The sequence below is a fragment of the Magallana gigas genome, chromosome 9, assembly GCF_963853765.1.
Source record: "Magallana gigas chromosome 9, xbMagGiga1.1, whole genome shotgun sequence".
Taxonomy (NCBI): Eukaryota; Metazoa; Mollusca; class Bivalvia; order Ostreida; family Ostreidae; genus Magallana; species Magallana gigas.
In genome coordinates, this window is record NC_088861.1 from 6,911,432 (window position 1) to 6,933,813 (window position 22,382).

The window sequence follows — 22,382 nt, forward strand, 5'->3', positions numbered from 1 at the left end:
TTTAAAACATTTTATAACATCTAACAGTACATTATACATGTATAAACATTTAAGAATGTATCGTTTACTTGTACTAATTGCAATATCCTTAATAATTTAATAATATGTGTGGGACATTTATCAGGTATCATTGTGTTAAGAAATTGATAAGTTTTCATCGTATCATGCCATTAATGTAGGGATAATGGTTCAACCTTTGTAAATTTGCTAGGTATAGTTAATTCTAAATAATGAAAGATCAATTACATGTTACAGAACATCATGGGATTTTTGTTTCATTAAGTGATGGGATTGGATGACAACATTTTTTAGTATAATAAGTTATTCTCTCATCTGTAGGGTAAGAATAGTTCTCTTAAATTGGTCAGCACACATCTACAGTAATTCAACAAAGCATTGAGGGTAGTGGGATAGAATATACCTTTTTTTTTAAATACATTGAACCCTTATAATATTCCAGCACTAGGAATTTAAAATATTAGATTTTTTTTTCAAGCTAGAGAAGAGTGGATCATTGATGTTAGCACAAACTGGGTAAATTGTGCAAATATGTATACATGTACCTGAGACTTATGTAAATGCTGGAAACAAAACAACATGTAAGAGATGATTGCAAAACTAAAATCATAAATAAAGCATGGAAAAGGCAGGCAATTATACCACTGAAACAAGTTTACATTCATTACCCTTAAAAATACAATAACCACCCCCTCAACTGCATTTCTTGATTATAAAGGATATGATTCATGAAAATTAAAACTTCCCCGGTTACAAATCCAACACCTCAAATTCCAAGCAACAAAAAATGATGATAATACAAAGAAAAAAAAACTATAAATGAAAAATTCACATACCTTTGGAGTAATGTTGTCAATCTGAGTTCGAAGGTTAAAGGTCAAAGTTGAACCAACTGCAGATCCATGCCTTCTACCGACGAGCACGAGAATGGCCTCGGCGGGTCTCAGGAAGCGGCTCGTGAACTCCACGTTCAGGTGGAGGGTAGACTTTGGGGGGATGGTCACCTGGTCACCCTTGGGGACACAGAAATCTCTGGCATCGTGGCCCGCCACCAGAACTTGGTATTGTAGAGGTTTGCCGCTTGGGTTACTAAGTTTAACCTGGAGTGAAAGGAGAAACGAGGAATGAGACTTCAAAAATGACCTGCAGATTTTCTATTTCTTATGACCCTCACAGCCCGATCTGTGGACTTGACAACTTGTGGAGAGTACTGTACCTGTCTACAGACTGTGGTATGGAGGCGACCAGAAAACTCGACTGTTGCTTTTGGCAGGAACTGTGGGATCTTCTGATAGAGATGAACACACAGCATCAGCAGAGCGATGGGGTTCGGATCTGTGATGTCTATGGCCTGCAAGTAAAACATGATGTAAATAATGTTTACAAGCAAACATTGGCAATTATCATTGAGAATTATAGGGAATACTTAGAGTTCTTAATGTCTAAACTACACTGCATACGAATTTAAAATCAAGAAAATAAACTGGCAACAGCAGAAATGTTCTTTGCCTAGAATTAAAATTCGAAACCTTAGACATTAAAGTTTTTAGAATGGCAACCTAGAGAAAAGAAAATTACTAACATTGAGATTTGATTCATAAGGATGGGGTTACAGAAGTAAAGATGTCTCTAAATACCTGAATATCATAGTCGACGCCTACATATCTCATGGCGTTGACGATTTTGAGGGCGTTGTGGAGACATTGTTCAGCAGTAGAGGGGTGAGTGTACATATCCTGCAGGTGGGTCTTTATCTATGTACATAAAAATAAAAATACATCATACTATTAGGTGTTTTAAACTGGATTTATAAAATTTTCAATCAAATATTTTTCTGTGTGCAAGTTGATTATATGGAATCCTTATTTTAAGCAAGCTAGTACATAATTTTGTGATTCCATCTTTTTATATCAAAATCACGAGAATATAAATTTGCAAGTGCTGAGTTATTGTTGAGATTTTTAAAATTTCAAAACTGACAGAATAATAAAAGCAATATTTAAAAATCTCTGAGGGATGCTTCCTTTAATTCTGAGCCGATATTAATTCCTCGCGTTTAAGTATAGGAATTAACAACATTCCACCCACCAGGAATGGCATGTGTGCCCCTAACACAGCTCCAATGACCAGGCCATCCAACAGATCAAAGTCGTAGTTGACAATCCACCTGGAGGGAGGTACACCACCTAGGAAAAAAAAATACACCCATAAGAAATAAGTCTATCAACCAGGGAATATGTCCGAAATTATGACTGTTTTCCAAAAATGACAAAGTATTCCTATCTGCTCATATTTTAAAGAATGAGCAAAGGTGATTTATTTTATAGAAGAGAATTCCTGCAAATCTTCAAATAGTAGAAAGTTTCAAAACAATTTTTTTTATTTTTTCCCTTAAAAAATGAACATAAATAAGTTTTTTGTTCTACATTATGAAATATCTAAGTAACCCTATTGAACATCACATCGAAATTTGTTGGTTTGTCTTCTTTCTTTTTTTTTAACATCCATGGGGACTATTCTTTTCAAAAAAAGGAATATACCTATATTTTTAGTTCTATATTATCAAACAAATTACAAACCTTTTGAACATCCTGTCCAGATTCTTTCCCTGTAAGTCTCGTAGTGATGGTTGAGCCAGGAAAGGATGATCCTCTCTCCCACACTGTAGATGTTGGAGCTCAGGGGGTCCTGGTTAATGCTGGGCAGGTCAATGTTCTTGTCCGGTGAGGGGGTGTTCTTTAGGGAGCGGGGGGTCACCTTGGCTAAAATAAGGGTCTGCAAAAAAAACACCATACATCATACATTTTTCTGTATTGTCAATCTTTCAAAGGTTCGTAGGGATATAATTTTACACACACTTGCATGTATATAGAATAAAGACTATGACATGAATTTATGTGGGGATATGAATTTGAAGGTAAGGGGTACCAATAGAATCGACTAAAATTCAGCCACCCTGAAATCTAATGATTCCACAGTGTGATGCTGACATGTAACACAGCTCCATCCGTTACCTTGAGGAGCTGTAATAGGACGTCGGTCCAGGAGCGCTTAGACACCGCCTCAAACACGTCCTCCTCGAGCTCTTCTTCTTCCTCCATCTTGTTGGCCTGATTTACTTCCCCTTGTTTTGCCAGTTCTAGCTTCAGTTGCTTTTGCATCTGTTTCCAGAGGTGGTAATCCCGTGGCTCCAGGAGGTACTCGGGCTTGACGGAGGCTACACAAGCTCCCTGGCATCTGCAATTTGAACAAAAAAATTTATGGTATTTTTCATCAGATTCAACAAGAAAATTCAAGATTATATAACACATATGTTGCCTAGCTTTTCTTCAGGCCATGTTAAAAACAAACTTTAAAATGTTTGAAATATGAGACACACAAAATTAGGGAAGATAAATGAATCCTTGAGGATCTTAATTTTTGTTTCCATGAAACATTTATTATAATTATCATACTTGTATAAAATAGCATGAATGATATAAAAATAATACTGCAATGGCTAAAGATGCTGTACATCTTTTTGAAAAGCTATGATTTTGACAAACATTTTACCTCAAAAAGGTCAGAAGTGTAGCGTGTTGCCAGTAGATCTGCTTGACCCTCTCTATGGGGTCAGAGGGGAGGGGCGAGTTGATGGGGATCCCAGGGACTGGACGGCCACTCAGATTACTGATCATGTCATAGATGGTCTTGAACTCCTTCTTCAGGTTGTTGGTGTCCCAGCTCCCTGCCTTGGCGGCCTTTGGGGAGTCGTCAGTGATCGGTTTCCTGCTTATACCACTGAAAAAAAGATTGAATTGAATTCTGAGATAAATTCATGCCAAAAAAAAGCATAGCTCTACGTCTATAATTTGGATGAGGAAGAAATTAAGCTGCCACTGCTGCTGTTATCAAGATCATCTTTATGCCAATATTACATGCTTTTCCCTTTTGTTTATCATTTCCAGTTTAAGTTATATCTTAGTCTTCTGTATTAAGAGCTTTCCAGTTTCAAAAATGTACCACTTATGCAAAGTATATACAGTCATTGAGACTGACTGAAGATATTTAGATTTACATCTTTTTTCAAAATTTACTGCATGAACAAATTGTCTGTGCTCACCAGCGCAGTGAGTGGGGTATGATGATGGGGAATTGTCCCCCGGGCCAACCCTGAGAGGAGAACCACCTCTGGACTGCCAACAGAACCTCCATGTGAAATATCCCCTCCTCTGTGTCCTCATCAGGGAACATGGCTGATCCCAGTGACCTTGAGGCTAGGTCCATTTGACCTCGACTGACATTGTGTTCTGATCCAGATGGAGGCTTATTCATGGCTCCTTCACGGTTCAGTGGAGTGCTCTCATCTGTTGAATCTAAACAAAGGAGGAATTTGATGTTTGAAATAAGCTTACAGCCAATAAATGACTGAAAAATACTCACAAAACTGATAAAGAAGTATCCACACAATATATTTCATCTTTTAATCTTAACATTTTCTGTATCATACCTGTTACACTCGCAGAAGACTCATAGCTAGAGGACGATATCTGAAAGTTTGAACTTGTTGCACTGGTTGAAGGTCGGCTAGTGTGCTGGGGCGAGGCACAGGGAATAAAAACGGCCTCCCCACCATTCTGGTTGTCTTTGGCCATTACGACTTTTCTGCCTTTTGGGGATGCACCCTGAAATATTCATTCACAGAGTTACAATCTTGAATGCTTTATACCAATTTCATTTTACACAGTTAATTAAGATTGTAAGTTGAATTTTCATATCTTCATTGTTTTGATTTATTCACACATATACTTGGTAAATTTAGTACTTTAACTTACCACAAGTCCAAATGCTTTTCAATGACGGTAAACACTCCCAATTACTATGATTTTGTTATAGTTTCATTGAATACATTCAGGACTCGTATTTTATCATATGTGTCATAATTCCAACTTCCATATTTTGATTGTGTCATATTGAGTAGTTACATTGAATACTTTCAATACTTTGATTATTTACCTGTTCACACACAATTTGGTAGTCGGTTCTATGGAGAGCTAGGAATGGGTAGCAGGTCAACAGACAGTTGTCAGCCGTTGCTGTCACCATCAGCTTAAAGCTGCGAAAAACAGAAAGAAATACTTAAAATTTAAACAATAATAAACATAATCAAATATTACAGTTTTTGCTGTTTCTTTAATAAAATCAATAAATGATAATTTATATATTATGATTCATTAGGATACCCCCCCCCCCAAAATGACAAATTTAAGTAAGGGTTATTCACTAAAGGTTTTATGTACCACAACAAAGCATTGTAAAGGAACTTTTATTGTTATCAAAATAATGAGTCCCATAATGACTTACATTGTACCACTGTCATCAATGAAATTGACGGGCTGGCAGAAGGAGACAGGTTTGGGACTGGAGAAGACAATCCTACAGGACAAAGCGCATGGCTCAATCTGTCCGTCATCTCCATTACACGGCTTGATCACACCTGTAATAGATATAAAGATCAAGTCACAACCGGACATAAAAACTAATCAAAAATGTGTGTTTGTTGCTCAGAATTAATTGTTCTTTATCAAATTATACTGATTATAACATGTTTTGCAATTATGATATAATATTTACTACTTTCTATTTTTTCCATATTCTCTAACAAAAACATTAATTGTTCAAGATAATGATAAAGTTTTATCATGGTTATGTCAAATGTTAAGTTTCTCAGGCACCATTACATCATTCGTATTTCAAAAATTAAGAAAAAAGGTGAAAATTGAGTTATTCCCCTTTGCAAATCTTTTTTTAAATATAAAATATCTGCCTAATGCATAGTATTTTTGAAGTTTATAGCCTGAGAAACTAAAGATGAGTATTTGCCTAAACAGTGTTGACTATATGAGAGCAGTGTGGGGCCTTACTTGATCCCTCGGGCCAGCTGACCGTTAGGGGGGTGATGATGCTCCCGTCCTCACTCTCCACCTCCGGTACTTCCACTGTGATGTTGGACGCCCTATTTGAAAGGTCAAGGTCAATTTTGTTAATTATCAAGACCTGAATTATCATTAGATCAATCAAAATTTATGCACAATTTAATATAATAATCTTATGATGAACACCATGCAATTTGTTCAACACATTATCATCAGGAGAGCAGAAATGTTCTGTAGTACGTGGTTTAAATATGACACTTCACAATAACAAATTTCATGAAGCGCATTAGCTTACGATATATGCCGTGTATTAGCTTACGATATATGCCGTGTATTAGCTTACGATATATGCTGTGTATTAGCTTACGATATATGCCGCGTATTAGCTTACAATATATGCCGTGTATTAGCTTACTATATATGCCGTGTATTAGCTTACGATATATGCCGTGTATTAGCTTACGATATATGCCGTGTATTAGCTTACAATATATGCCGTGTATTAGCTTACGATATATGCCGTGTATTAGCTTACGATATATGCCGGTAATACATCATATAATACATCAGTCAATTATAAGCTCTTGTGATGAACATTATGATGTTATATACAATATGATCTCTTGACCCACTGAAAATTTCATAAAGAAAAGATTAATGTTTTCAGCTTTTTAAATAAGTACATAACTAGTATTATGAACCAATACTTATATGTCAAAAATACCTAATTCCTGTTAAGGTCTTTGGTTGTATACTCACTTAGTGTACTGAGAAGCCAGGACAGTGAACTCTGTGCAGACTTCTGTCAGAAGAGGAACAGGGGTCATCACTATGGCGAGGGGGTCAAACCAGATCCGGGGCGACTTCATTTCTCCGACCACCTGCAGGTACTGGTAGGGCTTCTGTGTGTCGTCATTGATGTAGATCGGGATCACACACTCATGTTTCCCTGGTTTTTCTGTAGAAAACAGACAAAGTTATTAAGTTCAATGACAGATAAATGTATAGGGTAATCTACCAGTACTGATTTCTTATGAAAATGTGCGTTCCAGTTTGCATACTCATCAAAATACTGTTAATTTCGTAATTTACCAGTTCATGAGCAGTTAAAACTGTTTTTTAACTAGGATTAATAAAATTTTCAAAAATTGGCTTTTTTTGAGGAATTTAATTAATACGCCAAAAAAAGAAGTTTCAAAATCTATTACATTAAAATATAATGAAGAAGAATCTCTCCAAATTTAAAGTGCTAATATATTTCAAAATTCCTTAGTAAATAAAATTCACCAAAATTGTTTGATGCCAAAATAACCCTGAAACATATGACAGCTTCAATGATAATTGTGTATGATATTGTGATGTATTAGAATTTGGAATACATACTTGGACAGAAGATTACAGAGATCTGCTGGGTTTTCCCAGGTTCCAGGGTTCCTTCAATTCCTTTGCTTTCCTCTCCACTCATCACTACAAAGGGGACCCCAGAGGGGTGTGTAAACTTAAAGATCCCCTCATCTAGGGCCTCACATTTCTCTGACAGATTAAACATCCATTTTAAGGGTTTGTCGCTGTTGTTGACCAAAATTGTACCCTGAATAAAATAGAAATCAATGTCATTATATTCATTAAGTTTCATCTCTAACCAATATATATTTATTATTTCCTGTTCACATGCATCTTTAATAATATATAAATCATCAAAAGACAAAACACAAAATAATTTATATTTTTAGACTTTAAATTTGTTATCTTGTAAATCTATAACAATATAGGCGAAATAAATATTTAATGATACAGAAATTCAAAATAATATACCAGGGGTCAGTATATAGAACTACAAAATTGTCACATGTCAAATTAAAATGAGAAAACTTTATGAGCCCTGAGTTATTGCATTTTTTTCAAATGTTTTCATTTTATTTTTGACTTATCACTGCCTATATTAAAATCTGAAAGGAAAAATTTTGACCTTAAACATATATATTTAAGGAAACTGATAACATGCAAAGATATCATGATAAAAATCTAACTAGCCAACAAATGTAAAGGCTAAATGGGTATCAAATCTAGAAAAGGTTTACTGAACCTAATTTTCAATGAGGAAAATTAAATAGAAAGGAAACCACCAGTTTCCTAGAGTAATATAAGGGACTGAAGTAAAAAATGTTTGATTCTTGTGAACACAAATAGGAAATATGATAACTTATTTAATTATATTCTGGTAGTAAGTTCCGTTGAGGAATGATGTATTGTTGTGATATAAACAACCCAAAGAAAATAACTCCAGAAAAATAAAATCATACCGTCACCATCCATAATAGATGTTGTTTGTAACTGAATACAAAAACCAAAGCTTTCATATTTATTTTTAAATAAGGATATTTTTTTAAGTAAAGAGAGAAAATCATGCAGCTTCAACATTACAAAAACAATGATTAAGGTAAGTCTTATAAATAAATAATTAAAAATTCCAAAAAGATATATCAAAAACATAAATGTATACAAAAGCTCCAGTTTGTGACTTCAATTATAAGTGAAGAAAAAAAATATGATACAAGTTTGAATATACAGAAGACAATATACATATGTATGCATGCATGATAGCCCAATGAAAAGAAATCTGGAAAGCATAGAATTGCATACAGCTGGTATATCTAATTACCTCAATCATTTTAAACTGTAATCAAAAACAATAAAATTCATAAAATACTACTGATAATAATTTTTAAAAAATATTTCTATAAAAGTGAAAACTGAACTAAAGTGAAAACAAAAAAGGTGGAATAAAATACACATCATCAACATATAGGTATTCAAAATTTTGAATGAAACAAAACATTGCAGTCAAAGTGACACAAAATAAAAATTTAAAAAATCTGTTAGGAAACTTCTATTCAAATGTGATTTTAAAGTAACAAACAATTTTTTTTTCAAACATTACAAGAAATTACCTTAGTAACGCCCATGCCTGTTGATGCAGTAGGATCTTCAAATGTCGACGGAAGAGAAAACTCAATTTTATTGTTCGACAGCTGAAGAGGTTGTCTCAGTGCCGTGGCGATCACATGCTTGCGTGGGGTGGCAACTTGTGGGGGTTGTGGGCGGGGATTAATGATATGTTGCAGACTGTTCTTATTGGAGGGGGCTGGAGTCGGGGGGAAGGGGGTGGGGGCCGGGGAGGGGGCACCGATCTGATTGATGATGACTGGCATCACAAAGTCATAGGCTGCCACCTACAAACAAAACGTTAGTCCATCAGTAACATCCTTAAAGTGCCCCAATCTCAGACAATGCTCTGTATGAATATTCTTTTGTAAAAGTTATGTTAAAACCAAGAGAGCCAATATGACTCTTTGCAACTATCCTGCATCTAAAACTTATTCATTCTTGAATAATATGTCTGTAGGTCTTGAACAAGGAAATTGCTTAATTCAAAATTGTGTTTTTTTTAATTTTATGAATTAGATTTAAAAACGGAAGCATATTTTGTTTATAGAAGACTTTTAGAGAAAGGAAACAGCCTTCTAATGTAAAATCGCAATATTCCGTTACCTCTGTAGGCATAAAGATCAGCTCGCCCTCAATGGTTTCCTCTGGTGCCATGGTAACGGTAAACATCCCAGGGTTCAGCAGCTGGTAGCTGTAGTCGTCCTGTGTCTGGTAGCCGGGAAAATTGAGAGTGAAGTCCCGGAATCTCGTCAGATCAAACTCAAGCTTACTCTTTGTCACAGCCTGATTGATTATAATCAAAGGAACATTATTTATGACTAATGAACATATTTTTCAGGAATTTCTTAGAACCATTTTCAAAAGAGCAAAATGTTTATGTGAAAAATTGCAATTACACTGTCAAATGAAGAAACAAATATAATTCTTACGGCTCTGATTCTAGATTTTGGAAGCTTATGTAAGCATTTCTTTAAAACTGTTTCAGGTGTTACAAGGAGAGAAAATTTATAAACAAAGAAAAAATATTTCATCTGTATCAAGAGATGAGAATCATTAAGGGCAGTAACTCTTACCTGATTTCTCAGTTTGAAGGTGATGGTTGACCCAGATCCACAGTATACACCATTGAAATCAAATGTAGCCTGCAGAAAGAGACAATTTTAAATAATCCGTAAATCTTTATGTTTCAAATCATCTTAAATAATTATCTGCTAAGAGCATAATATTAGTAATTTGAGGATATTCAGTCAAAAGGTCACTTTATATATGCACAATCAGTACATTAATTCAACACTTTTCTATTTATGTCAATAAATTTCCATTTTCCACTTAATCCTTACCACATCAATATCCACAGTAGGTGGTTCCACATTGCCACCCATTCTTAGCTCCAGAGTTTTTCCTCCTTTAATGGCCACCTGTATTTTGGTGTCAAACTTCAGAATAGCGCTGGGGGTCAACTGGACCTTCAGTTCTGCATGTCCTCCCACAGGCACCACTCCATGGATGGGGCTCACTGCCAGTCCAGGGAAGGGGTTAGGGTCCAGAACCTATTCAATTCATTTGTGAAAAAAATTACATCATTCATTGATCACTATTTTGTTTTCGTTGATTAATTTAATTGCACACAAACCCCCCATGTAACTGTTCACTTTCACGCAAATAATAATAATTTTTTTTGGTAAATTATTGTGGCGCTTTTTTTAGAAACTTATTGTAAAACCTTCTTTCTCATACACACAATACTTACTTCAACAAATTACCTTTTAACTTAATAATTAGAGCATGTGTTTTTGCCTCTAAGAAAATAATCAGGTACATTCAACCAGACTGGATGACTTAACACTATTAATCTAACCTATCCACGTTAATGTGTTGATGCGTTCCTTTATCCTAGTTGTCTACTTACCTGGAAGTAGGCGTGTGTCTGTCCCGTGTTGGCCAGTAGAGCTGTCCTGGTGGTGGTGATGTTGATTGGTGTCTGACCAAACATCACTCTCCTCTCCACAAACTGAACACTCGTGTTTCCCAGCTGTCACACAAAAAAACAACAATTATTTAAATATTGTTTAAAGGTTATTTTCTTCTTAATTTTATAACATTAGTTTAGGGGTGAAGGTTCGGTGGGAAAAGGGGGTTGTTATCAAATTCTTCAAACAATACAGGATAATTTTAAGGTTTTTTTCACAATTTTTGCAAGGTGCCTGGTATTCAAACAATTAATAAAATATTTGTTTTAAAAGAACAGGCAAAATGACTTTAAGATAAGATGAGTGTTGGTCAGAACCTCTGCCCGGCATTGAAGCTGGAGGGTGGGTCCCCCGTGAATCATCAGGGAAAAGGACCCGTCCTCGGGGGCCAGGTATGAGGGGTGCCACACCACCTCACAGTCCAGATCCTTGTAGGCGTCTACTGTCCCTGTAAACAAAACCAGACATAGATGAAAAGCTGTTCATTCTACAGACATACAGTGAATGATGTAATGAAAAAAAAACTTACACATATAAAAATTGATTTAAGTTTTGTTTCTCAGGCATTGCTGCATTGTATCAAATGCTACCTTACTGATTAATTTTATTGCCATATTGAAAAGGGGGAATACATCATTTTTATAATTTTAAGGATATGAGTTATTCCCCTTTACAAATAATTTAAACTTAATTTTCAATTGCAATATCATATATTTTGGGCCTGAGGAACTCAATATCAATTATCTTTTTTTTTTTTGGTCTTACCAGTAGCAGGTCTGATGGAGAAAGCAGTCCCCTTCTCCCCAAGGTTCGGAGCCCAGGTGAACTCTGCAGGGTAGTTCAGGGTGTTCTTCAATGTAATCACTCCTCTCAGGCCTACAGAAGAAACTTAGTGTTTACTGGAGCCAATTTACAAATATTTTATCAAATTTCAACTTGCAAAGTTTTATTATATAGGCGGCTCCTTTTGGAGGAATATACATAGATTTAACAAATATTGGTAGTGCATTCTCACCAGCTTCCGCAGGCATGCCATAGGAGGGGTAGAGAACCAGTTCTTCTGTGGAGAGTTCCAATGACACTGCAACAACCTCTGCTACCACGGTAACATGATGTTTGTAAAATCCATTTACTGTATACGATACAGACCTACAAACAAATGCAATGGGGTATTCAAAATTCATACCGTGCTCTAAATACATTGTATATTGTCAATAAAACTCAACAATATTACCTGGATATATGTAAATAATCTAGGTTTCTATTATTTTGTTCTGGTCTAACATGTAGATAATGTGTGATTTTCAACGGAGAATACCAAGGTATTAATCATAATTTGTAATATTAATATTGTGCTATTTCAGCACTATAAGTAGGAGTGAATTGTGAAACTACATATATACAAAAAAAGAAATCTTATGTGTGTATATTTACAAATATTCATGACATTTCTCAAAAGAAGTACATTTATATTGTAGATATTTTTACTTATTATGATTTTTAATTTTTTAATAGAGTCCCATAACAGTAAACAGCATGCGTAAATAGAAAGTTAATTGATCACCTTTGAAAATTGCCTTTGACATTGGATTCAAACACAATGGGTAGATTGGCCTTCGACTTGGGAGGTACCACTTGTGAGAGAGGACTACTCTGACGCAATTCACGACAATCAATCTGCTCAGAAAAAAAATACATTATATATTTAGCACCATACATTAAATCATGACGTACACGGAATACACAATATTCTTGGTAATGTGCTGTAAGAGTATTACGTTTAACTGTGTATTCTATTTTGGTTTTTTGGCGGAAAATGGTTTCCAATTAATCAAGTATATTGCTTAATGTTATGAATGTATGTATGTTAATAAATACAATCAGAAATATGCTTTTTTAAATCTATGCTTATTTGGTGGAAATTTAATTTCTGCCAAACATCATACACACGAATTATTCTAAATTTACAGTATTTTTGGATCATCTTGACCTTACCTCTGCCACAATGTGAATGTACTGATCCAAGTTATTGATAATGCTGAGGTTTCTGGTGACCACCGATCGGAGACAAACTTTATCAAAGTCCAGAGTTGCGGGCCCTATCACCACTTGATGGAGCTGCTGAGGAGACAGCCATTTTGAGCAGTCTGCCTTTTCTACCTTGGTTGTGGGAAGAGCATTCAGCCCCTCACATACCTGCAAATCATTACATCCAAGTTGTATATCAACCCCTTAATAATAAAAGTTGCATAAACATTTCTGGTAACGCTAAAAAATAAATTTGCGTTCATAAGTAATTACAGTATTCAATTTCCAAAAGAAAAAACTATCTGCAGTTAAAATGCATACAATGTCAGGACACCTTTAAAGCAATAATGAGGATCGTTCCCAGTGAGAGTTACCTCTCTTATTAGTGGGATGATGCTACCTTAAAATATTTTCAAACGATTGGATGTGTTAAGGGAGATAACTGTACATACCGGTTTGGCACTAGTTTCCTTCTCAGCTTCACTGAGTTCTTTGGAACTGAGCAGTCTGAAATCAGCATTGGGAGGACGGGGAGCTAAAATAAACAACAAATCAAACATACAAACAAACTCATTTAAACATTGCAAAACTCATAAAAACATTATCTACATATTTTTTAAGTTCTTTAAGTGAGAGTCTAAATTTTAAACGCCTTTGTTAAATCACAGATATATAATTTATGTGATAAAAGTAAAAGTTTTTTTCTCATACCAAATGTACTATGTATAAGTTACTAGCTTCTTTAAAGTTTCAGGGGAATGGGTGTGATTTTTTCACTCATTGATTAAACAACTTAATTAAACAAAAAACTTAATTAATTGTCTTGAATGCATGTAATTTACTTACTCTCTGGATCAGGTTGAATTTCCTGCTGTTTAAGCATTTTGGGTCTTAAACCGGCGGCAGATTTGATCCCAATATCCACACTGTTGTTGGTGACTTTGAATTCCCTACAAATTTAAATGCAAGAAAAAGTCAGTCCATTTTGACCCAAGTATTTTATTACACACATAACAAAATAAAGTTGGTGCTGATACATTGTGTGTATATGGGTGTGGGTTTTTTTTGTACCTGGTGTACCTTGAAATTGTGTTTTCACTTGTATATTTAAGAAAAAATGAAGTAAATTAAAAAAAAAAAAAGAAGGAAATTAAAAATAAAATATCAATAATAAATTTTGTTTTAAAAGTTGACGGAAAGAAAACGTATCGGCGTGACACGGTTGAGTTACCTGGACTTGATACGGTTCATCCGTTTCTGCCTCATCTCCCTCAGCATCATGACGTAGCTGTCACGGTGCGAGTGTTTGATCTGACCCTCCTCTTCCGTCAACATGTAGTCGGGATCCCGGTACACGTGTCTGTCACTCTTTGTGAAAATCGTCCTGCACAATAAAGAAAAATAGTCATAAGTCACAGAGCATATCTACAGCACGGAAGTGATAAATATTAATTCAGTTAATATTGATTGACTTCTCTACTTAACATACACACTGGTTGAATTTGCCCCCTGTTATTTTTTTTTCCCTCTGGCATCAGTGAACTTTTTATTTCAAATTGCCAACAGTCAGTTTTCAAATTCTGATATTTAATGAGTTAGTTTTCTAAGTTTGCATCTGAATGAGACAAATTGAAGGTGTGTGCTGAGAGGATAAAAATAAAGCTAGGGCAAAAATGAACAGACATGTTTACATTACTTCTTGGGTGACTTTAAAGGATTGCTCTAATTTTATGCTTTAATTCTTCTGATTTCTGCCCCTCTAGACTTACTTGTATTTGTCATGCTCTGGCCGGATGCTCTGTGCCCGATCGTTCGGAAACGCCACTTTGGCCTCGGGGTCCTCCTCGTAGTAACCCACCCTATGCATCTGAGTCTTGTGACCCCCGGCCACTGCATTTCTTGGGCTGCCGTTTAGTTTAGACATTTTGGTTTCCGCAAACATTCCAACCTCATTGGAGATATAGGGAGTGAGGCCTATAAGGAAAGTCACAACAGATTTTAGACGCCTGCTTCTTTTCTTAAAGTTGTTGACTGGGAAATATATCTTTACAAGCACTTGATTTCTTTTAATTTTCTTATCTAAATGTTATATAATGATCAAATTTTTCAAGGTGAGATAGCATTTTTTTTCTAAAATCCAAAGTCAATTAATTTTAAGATAAGGCCTCAACGATTGTGCCATACCACTTCACTATTTAAAAAAGGTTCAAGTTACATAACAAATTACTGCATAATCAAACAAGTATATTTGAATTCTTGACCTTTGCAATTGTGAATTCAGCTCAAGCAACTGATAAGACCAATACATATGAAAGCGCAACAAAACTTAATAATATGAAGATCTTTAATTAATTTTTTACCTGGATTAAACCTGGCCTTCCTATCCACAGGTATTGGGTCGCTGGATCCACAAAACAGAATCGGATAAGTGTGGATGACCTGTAGGTGTGAAATGGTCGGATTCTGATTGTCCGCTACATGACCAATCACATCCAACAGTTGCTTGGGTTTAAATGTGCCTGAGGTAAAAGATATAGAATAATTTATTTCCACATTAAAAATACACACAAATTTTAACATCAATATTGGAAAGATGGTTTACTCAATCATAGTCTGCAAGGTATGTATATGTGTCAAGAGTGCAAAATCATTAATATTTTCAATTTCCTCTCATTAATTCATGACATTTTATATCCACCATTTTAAAAGTACACGGACATTCAAAAAGAGTTAAAGAATAAAAGAAAAACATTCTATCAAAATTGTAAAAAAAATTTTGGAATAAATTTCATAGTTAGTTTTATTGAAATGTAAATTGTGACATACCTATCTGATTTGGTGAAAACGAAAAAATAACATCCTGGCTCTGCCCTGGTGGAATTTTTCCATTGGGGGGATGAGTAAGAAAATGGGCTATCTTTCGGAACTGAAAGATGGCTGGCAAAACATTCGACTCGTTTTTGATTGTACACAATACATCTGCATGTTCCCCCACGGGACACTCTCCAAAGTTAAACTTGTAAGATGGAGAGATGGACAAAAGGACGGGTAGGGCTGTTCCTGTCATGGCTACTTCTACCATTGACCCTATAAATGTAAAAGCATGCATTCAACTGTAAACTTCATGTATGCATCATGGTCAATACTTTTTTTTAAATAAAACAATTACTATAATTATCTGCTATAACTTTTGAATATATATTGTAAAATCAACTTTAGTTAGCATGAGATTAATGTTATCGTGAAATTTTTCTGTTGGGAATCAGTACTGCATCTCATATTTATATGAATTTTTCAAAATAGGCTCAGCTAGTGGCAAAAAAATGGCATATTGCACCAGGGTTTTTTTCTGATTAATTACGAAATTAGGTCAAAGTGAATAAAAGTTGATCCACAGTAATTCACTTTAATACATGTATTATTGAATTGTAATGACAATTATCAAAATAAAGCTAAAATACCATCTTTGGTGTTCATAGATCCTGATCTCTTGCTATCAGACAAGTTGCTTGATCCTATGATCTGTATCCTCATGAACAAGGCAAAGTCCTTCCTTGGAGGAGGAGCCACTTGGCTTTTCCATCCTTCCTTTGAAGCATTCCACCTGTAACAGATTTTGAAAATAACTTCCAGTATTTTAAAAACAAGCTTCAGTTTAAAATATTTTACTGACTGTTCAATAACCTTTGAAAATCCTATTTCAAAACATTAAGACAAATCATAAGTTTATTAAATGGTCCTTTTTAAACATTGATATGAAGCACAGCCAATTTTATTTTACCTGTTTGTAGTTCTAATCATTTTTTTTTTAGATTTCAAAATGTGTATGTTTTACCTTGGACTGAATCTGAAGAATACGGGGATTTTCTCAAAAGGCTTGAGGACCCCTTGGTTTGGAATGGCAGTGATAAGGGAGGTGATGACGTTGGTGCTGCCCTGGGCCCGCTCTCCCCCCGTCATCTCGTCAGCGAGGGCAACATCAGTGCTTCGAGTCAAATCCACACCCTGAAGGAGTCCAAATTTAAGTTTACTACTCTATCATTTAATATACTGGGATCATTGTAATATATGGGATTGTCACTAAATCCTTGTGCTCTAACAGTAGTAACTACGTATTCATTTTATATATACTACACCTTCGAATTGTTTTTTAATATAACAAATACATCCATGATTAACACTGCTCACCATTTCTTGTGCAATAGCATCCTCATCTAATACTGCAACAAAGTTGACAGGCTCTGGGCCATTGTTAAACAAAATCGCGCATTCTGTCTTATCGGAGCCATAGTATGCCTCTCCGAACTGAACACAGCCCAGTTGTTCCTCTGTCTCAAGGGAGAGAACCTCTATTGCCCTGTCCACCAGAACTCCTCGAACATGTAATGATTTTGTGTCTTGTCCTTCTAGTTTTACTCTAAAATCCAACAGTTTCAAACATATTAAAACGAGTATATTCAAGCTTTGTTTGGTTAAATGATTATATTGCATTATGCTATTCTGATTTTTGAAAAAAATGATCAAATAAAAATAAACTTACTTGATTACTTCATCAATTTTTCCCGCTTCCTTTGTTACATACTCAACCTGAAAAAGGTGCAAAATCGTAAATATCAATTTTTTTTAAATTTTTTTTTGAAATAAGAGTACCGATAAATTTTAAATGATTACTGCTTAATGAATATGAGCAATGAAGACAATTTTTATAGCAGAGAGATCCTTTATATATACCTTGATCAACTGTACACTTTTGGGTGGTACAGATCCACTGCTTGGCATAATGGCAATGGGTTTATCACCAGAATATTTCAGTTTGAATTCTCCTGATTTGGAACCATGGTTGAAAAGGGATATTTCCTTTGATATGGTCTTACTGTTGGCCACTAAATTTCCAAAATATATCTCCTCCTCTATCTCTAACACAGGCTGGCATGGATAACTGGAAGAAATTTGAGGGTTAAGTTAATTAATAGTACAATACTATTCCGAACAATACAAGAAACATTAATTTCCTGCAGTTTATGTTCGTGTCTGTCACCACTTCCCTGTCCAGACCAACATTTATTATTATGTTTCTTCAAATATAATAAAGCACTCCAATATGCTGATGGGGGAAAGGGAAGGAATATTTAAACTGATGATTGAACAAAATACATATTAACCCAGACTTACGCTATCAGAGGGATTTCGATGACATCCCCATCAATGGTGACTACAAGCCTGTCCTTGATTTCTTTTGGTTCAATTGTTTCAAATTCAACTACAGCTGGTACACATAAACCTGGTGCAATTGGCTTGTTGGGATTTTTCACTCGTAGTTGAAAATACTGTTGAATAACGGATATACAATTAAAGAATTTTTAATGCATATAAATATTACTGAGCGCAGCGAGAGGCGGGCGAAGCCCGCCTCGCGAAGCGAGGATTAATGGTAACACGTATATATAAGAAAATCAGTGAAAAATGAAAGTTGAATCAGGGGTACTAAGGCCAAAAAAAATTTCTTCCAGCCCTGGGCGCCGCCATATTGGCAGCCATTTTGTTTTTAAAAAGTTAGTTCGATCATTGATTGACTGGTATTTATCGATGTTTATTGCCCCTAACCTCGATTTAAATGTTCCAGTGTTTCAATAGAAGGTAATTTGAATTAAAAGAAATAAAACAGGACACCAGATAAGTTTCAACAGTGCTTCAATCTAGAAACACGACTAGTTCTATGTAGGCCTATGTCTTATCAAATTACCAGATGGAAAAAACATTAACATCAAGGAACTGATCTCTTAGATACCGAATCAAGTATTCAATTTTATTACCGAGGCAGTTATAAGAATTAAATTGATAAACAATGAAAGAAGAAATTTTAAAAAAGTTCGGAATAACGTAACTCTCTTCGCCTATTTCCGAAGACAAAACGGGTACGGTTTACGTCTGAAATATGACGTCACAATGTAGACTGGGCACGCGACATTTAGTTTAACTTAGGCTACTGATTTGAGTAGGCAACCATGCAGGCGGATCCTATTGTGTGCGTTTCAAATAAATTTTGTTCTACAAAAATCAAACTGCACTGTGTTAAATCTGCGCTCGGTCCAACGGTCACACCGTTTACATATTATTTGCATAAAAAGTATATTCACTCTTCAATCATTCAATATCATTTACCTTTGTTTTGGGTCCATAGAATCGAATGCTCTTGCTTGTTTTGCTAATATTTGACACCGTAACATTTAATTGATGCACATTATTTGGTTCTGTGTCGTAAAATTCGACAACAGGTGGGGATATCCTAACCCCTGAAACATCACCCTCCATGATGGAAATGCTTTCTAGAGCATATGGCTATCACAATATTTTTAAACTTCCAGTGAAAAAGTGTTTCATATCATTTCGGCCATACTGTTTGACGCTGTTGCTCGGAGATTTCCAAACCCTCTAAACTAAGTGATATTTTCGTACAAAAAGATTTTGAAAGTCTGTGTTTCGAAGGAAACAAATTCATTAATTTACATTAACTTATTTTTATTACCCTAAATTTATTCAAAAGCAAGCTTCAACAAATTTAGATATTGACAAACTTACTTACGTAAATGACGCTCATTCTGTGTTGCTATCATGTTGCCATGTGATCCGCCATTACTGTAAACAAGTTAGAAAGAACGAAGAGATTGTAAACATGGGGGTTGATTACTACGATATCCTAAAGCTTACCAGAAGTGCAACCGATGCCGATATAAAGAAAAAGTAAGTTAAATTAAGTGATCTTTCATTTTTACTCTTTTTCCATGCTTCGAATGATTTTTTGGACATAAAGTTTACTCTTTCACTGGATACACTTAAAAATGCTTTTGTCCTTAGTTGTTGTATTTAATCCCATGATTTTTTTCTGTAACTCTTACAATTAATTTCAAAACCTAGTGTAAAATATTGTGCTTGCAAAAGATTAAGTTCATAATTTTATTGCAAAAAGGTGTTCAAGTCATTTAATAAGCCATTAAGTGCAGTTTCACTATATATTTGAAGATTTAAGGCTGTTAAAAATTTACATTTAAATAATTTGCAGCTACAGAAAACTTTCGCTGAAATATCACCCTGACCGAAATTCTGGGGATCAGGATGCCTTGGATAAATTCAAACAGTGTGCAGAAGCATATGATGTTTTGAGCGATCGTAAGTTTTGGTGTACAATGTATGTATACACACAATTGTTAATGATAATTAAAACTTGGTTGGGAAAAGGAAAACAATTTGCGTTTATTATATTAACATAATTGTAAGTGGTATTTAAGTAAATTCTAATGATCAATTCCTAAATGTTTTCAATTAGCTCGGAAAAGGGCCACATATGACCAGTTTGGTGAAGAAGGTTTGAAAAATGGAGTGCCCCAGGGTAGCGGGGAAGCAGGGGCCTGGACGCAAGGATACACATTCCATGGAAATGCAGAAAAGGTGTTCAGGGATTTCTTTGGTGGTGATAATCCGTTCCAAGGTAAAGAAATCAGAAACACTGAGTTTAACACACTTGTGAAATTTTGAGAAAGAGTAAACATGAACAAAAGAAAGTTTGGTTCATTGATTTTAGTTTGAAATGTATGTTTCTTGTTGTCAGAATTCTATGATAGAGTGGATGGGGATCTTAGCATGGGCTTTGGTGGGCTACAAGGTAGAGGAAGAAAGAAGCAGGATCCACCCATAGAAAGAGACCTTGTCTTATCCCTTGAGGAGGTGTTCCATGGCTGTACAAAGAAAATGAAAATCACAAGAAGGGTAGGAACATAGTTTTTTGTTGTATATATAAATTTCACAAAGCTTTCTTCAGTAAGTAAAATCTGAAGATCTAGATCAACTTAGCATTTTTGTCATGCAGTTTATTTATATTTACCAATTCATTTCCAGATAACTAGAATGTCCATTTCATGTATTTTGAACTGATTTAATTGTTGTGCATATGCATATATATACCATACTATACAAAGTATGCATCACCAGGTTTACTCAACTATTGATCATGGAAAATAATTTTACTGTAAAATGTTTATTAACAGGTGATGAATGAAGATGGTCACACATCCAGTATCAGAGAGAAAATATTAACTATAACTGTCAAAAAAGGCTGGAAGCCCGGAACAAAAATCACATTTCCAGAGGAAGGTGACCAGGGTCCAAATAATGTCCCAGGTAAGATACAGTCACTACAAAATTCCGAATTTGGGGATTTCTGGAGAAATACCAAAACATCTATACCATATAAGTGCTCTTCAGTTTGTCTACAAAATCTAAGTTTTTGTTTGCAGCTGACATCGTATTTATTGTAAAAGACAAGCCCCATCCTCGTTTCCGCAGACAGGGAATCAATCTGATCCACACTGCCAAGGTTCCGCTCGGGAAAGCCCTGACAGGCTGCACAGTGGAGATTATCACTCTGGATGAGAGGGTGCTTCATATTCCCATCAATGATATCATCAAGTAGGTCAACATTTAAATATTTTTAAATGGTTTTTTTTTTTTGTTTACCTGGTCTTTTTCATGTCATAATTTAGACTAATAACTATCTTGAAACCGTGTATTCAGAAGTGAAATTAAATTTTAATTACCAGTATCAGAAATTTTTGGAGGATTACATTTCTTGTTGTGGCTTTTTAGTACAGTGTATTTCAATTCATATTTAATCTGAATTTTGACATGGACATTTTTTTTAAAGTTTATTGCAGGTTTTTTTTGTAATTTTGATAACATTTTCACTTCCAGGCCAGGATATACAAAAGTAGTCCCAGGTGAGGGAATGCCAGTGTCAGCTGATCCCACAAATAAGGGAGATTTAGTGATAGAATTTGACATTGAATTCCCAACGTCCTTGACCCCCGACAGAAAGGACCTGATCAAAAAGGCGCTCCTTCATTAACTTATAGAGTTCTTATCAATCTCTTCAAAACATCAGAAGCTGGACTTTATTGAACTAACTGGTTGTTTTTAATATTTATAAGTGCAAAATGTGAAATTGGATTGTTTTTATAAAGTCATATATATTGGATATTTAATATGTGATCAAGGAAATTAGTATCACACTTTTTCAAAGACATTTACAAACTATTTGAATAGCAGGTTTCTTTTTACTGTTATATATTGTTTACAAATATTATTATTATGATCTTTGTACTTTACATGAAGTATACCAATTATGAAATAAAACTGTGATAAATATTTACTTTTGATTTAAAAGATTCTTTTTCTTTATACATGTACATGTATAACTATTGCAATTTATTAACATTTGAAAATGATGAATGACAAAAAAAGTATAGTATAAGACAGATTAGAACAAAAATTAAGGTCCAGAGATGAAACAGAGATTTAGTTTCACCTTCACCTAAAAAAAACTTGGTTCAAGGTCACAATATACTCTGTACCTAAAGTCATTTTTTCGTTGAATCTGAGCCTGATTGGCACAAAGAGAGATCAAATATTGTCAAAACAAGGAATAAAAAAAATGATGACCTTGAGATTA

At 34.8% G+C, this 22,382-nt stretch overlaps 2 protein-coding genes across 4 annotated transcripts in view; one reads left to right on the forward strand and one right to left on the reverse strand.

Moving 5' to 3' along the window:
- The window catches only part of LOC105347671 (cilia and flagella-associated protein 47), a 32,787-nt gene extending 13,483 nt beyond the window's left edge, over positions 1–19,304 (reverse strand). Inside the window, exons 1-39 of one of the 3 annotated variants that reach the window (XM_034479295.2) lie at positions 19,043–19,304; positions 18,053–18,207; positions 17,612–17,819; positions 17,421–17,467; positions 17,069–17,297; positions 16,716–16,885; positions 16,342–16,484; positions 15,707–15,967; positions 15,241–15,399; positions 14,650–14,854; positions 14,112–14,264; positions 13,727–13,830; positions 13,333–13,415; positions 12,848–13,048; positions 12,417–12,529; positions 11,868–12,001; positions 11,618–11,728; positions 11,170–11,300; positions 10,792–10,914; positions 10,223–10,432; positions 9,956–10,024; positions 9,486–9,665; positions 8,885–9,166; positions 8,596–8,610; positions 7,317–7,524; positions 6,693–6,891; positions 5,922–6,013; positions 5,362–5,494; positions 5,014–5,113; positions 4,508–4,682; positions 4,121–4,373; positions 3,571–3,798; positions 3,033–3,255; positions 2,598–2,793; positions 2,107–2,204; positions 1,656–1,772; positions 1,235–1,369; positions 855–1,118; positions 564–581 (exon numbers count right to left, since the gene is read on the reverse strand). In XM_034479295.2, the coding sequence (XP_034335186.2) occupies positions 564–581; positions 855–1,118; positions 1,235–1,369; positions 1,656–1,772; positions 2,107–2,204; positions 2,598–2,793; positions 3,033–3,255; positions 3,571–3,798; positions 4,121–4,373; positions 4,508–4,682; positions 5,014–5,113; positions 5,362–5,494; positions 5,922–6,013; positions 6,693–6,891; positions 7,317–7,524; positions 8,596–8,610; positions 8,885–9,166; positions 9,486–9,665; positions 9,956–10,024; positions 10,223–10,432; positions 10,792–10,914; positions 11,170–11,300; positions 11,618–11,728; positions 11,868–12,001; positions 12,417–12,529; positions 12,848–13,048; positions 13,333–13,415; positions 13,727–13,830; positions 14,112–14,264; positions 14,650–14,854; positions 15,241–15,399; positions 15,707–15,967; positions 16,342–16,484; positions 16,716–16,885; positions 17,069–17,297; positions 17,421–17,467; positions 17,612–17,819; positions 18,053–18,207; positions 19,043–19,192 (6,075 nt within the window). In that variant the 5' untranslated portion in view covers positions 19,193–19,304. The remainder of the gene's footprint in view (positions 1–563; positions 582–854; positions 1,119–1,234; positions 1,370–1,655; positions 1,773–2,106; positions 2,205–2,597; positions 2,794–3,032; positions 3,256–3,570; positions 3,799–4,120; positions 4,374–4,507; positions 4,683–5,013; positions 5,114–5,361; positions 5,495–5,921; positions 6,014–6,692; positions 6,892–7,316; positions 7,525–8,595; positions 8,611–8,884; positions 9,167–9,485; positions 9,666–9,955; positions 10,025–10,222; positions 10,433–10,791; positions 10,915–11,169; positions 11,301–11,617; positions 11,729–11,867; positions 12,002–12,416; positions 12,530–12,847; positions 13,049–13,332; positions 13,416–13,726; positions 13,831–14,111; positions 14,265–14,649; positions 14,855–15,240; positions 15,400–15,706; positions 15,968–16,341; positions 16,485–16,715; positions 16,886–17,068; positions 17,298–17,420; positions 17,468–17,611; positions 17,820–18,052; positions 18,208–19,042) is intronic. The other 2 variants (XM_034479296.2, XM_034479297.2) reach the window with 2 other exon arrangements.
- A 161-nt stretch (positions 19,305–19,465) lies between these two features.
- On the forward strand, positions 19,466–22,082 carry LOC105347667 (dnaJ homolog subfamily B member 13). The gene is made up of 7 exons (XM_011456828.4): positions 19,466–19,621; positions 19,941–20,047; positions 20,205–20,366; positions 20,487–20,644; positions 20,923–21,055; positions 21,172–21,343; positions 21,626–22,082. Exons 1-7 carry the CDS (start codon positions 19,554–19,556, stop codon positions 21,777–21,779), a joined length of 954 nt encoding a protein of 317 aa, XP_011455130.2. The 5' UTR covers positions 19,466–19,553; the 3' UTR covers positions 21,780–22,082.
- The last annotated feature ends 300 nt before the right edge of the window (positions 22,083–22,382 follow it).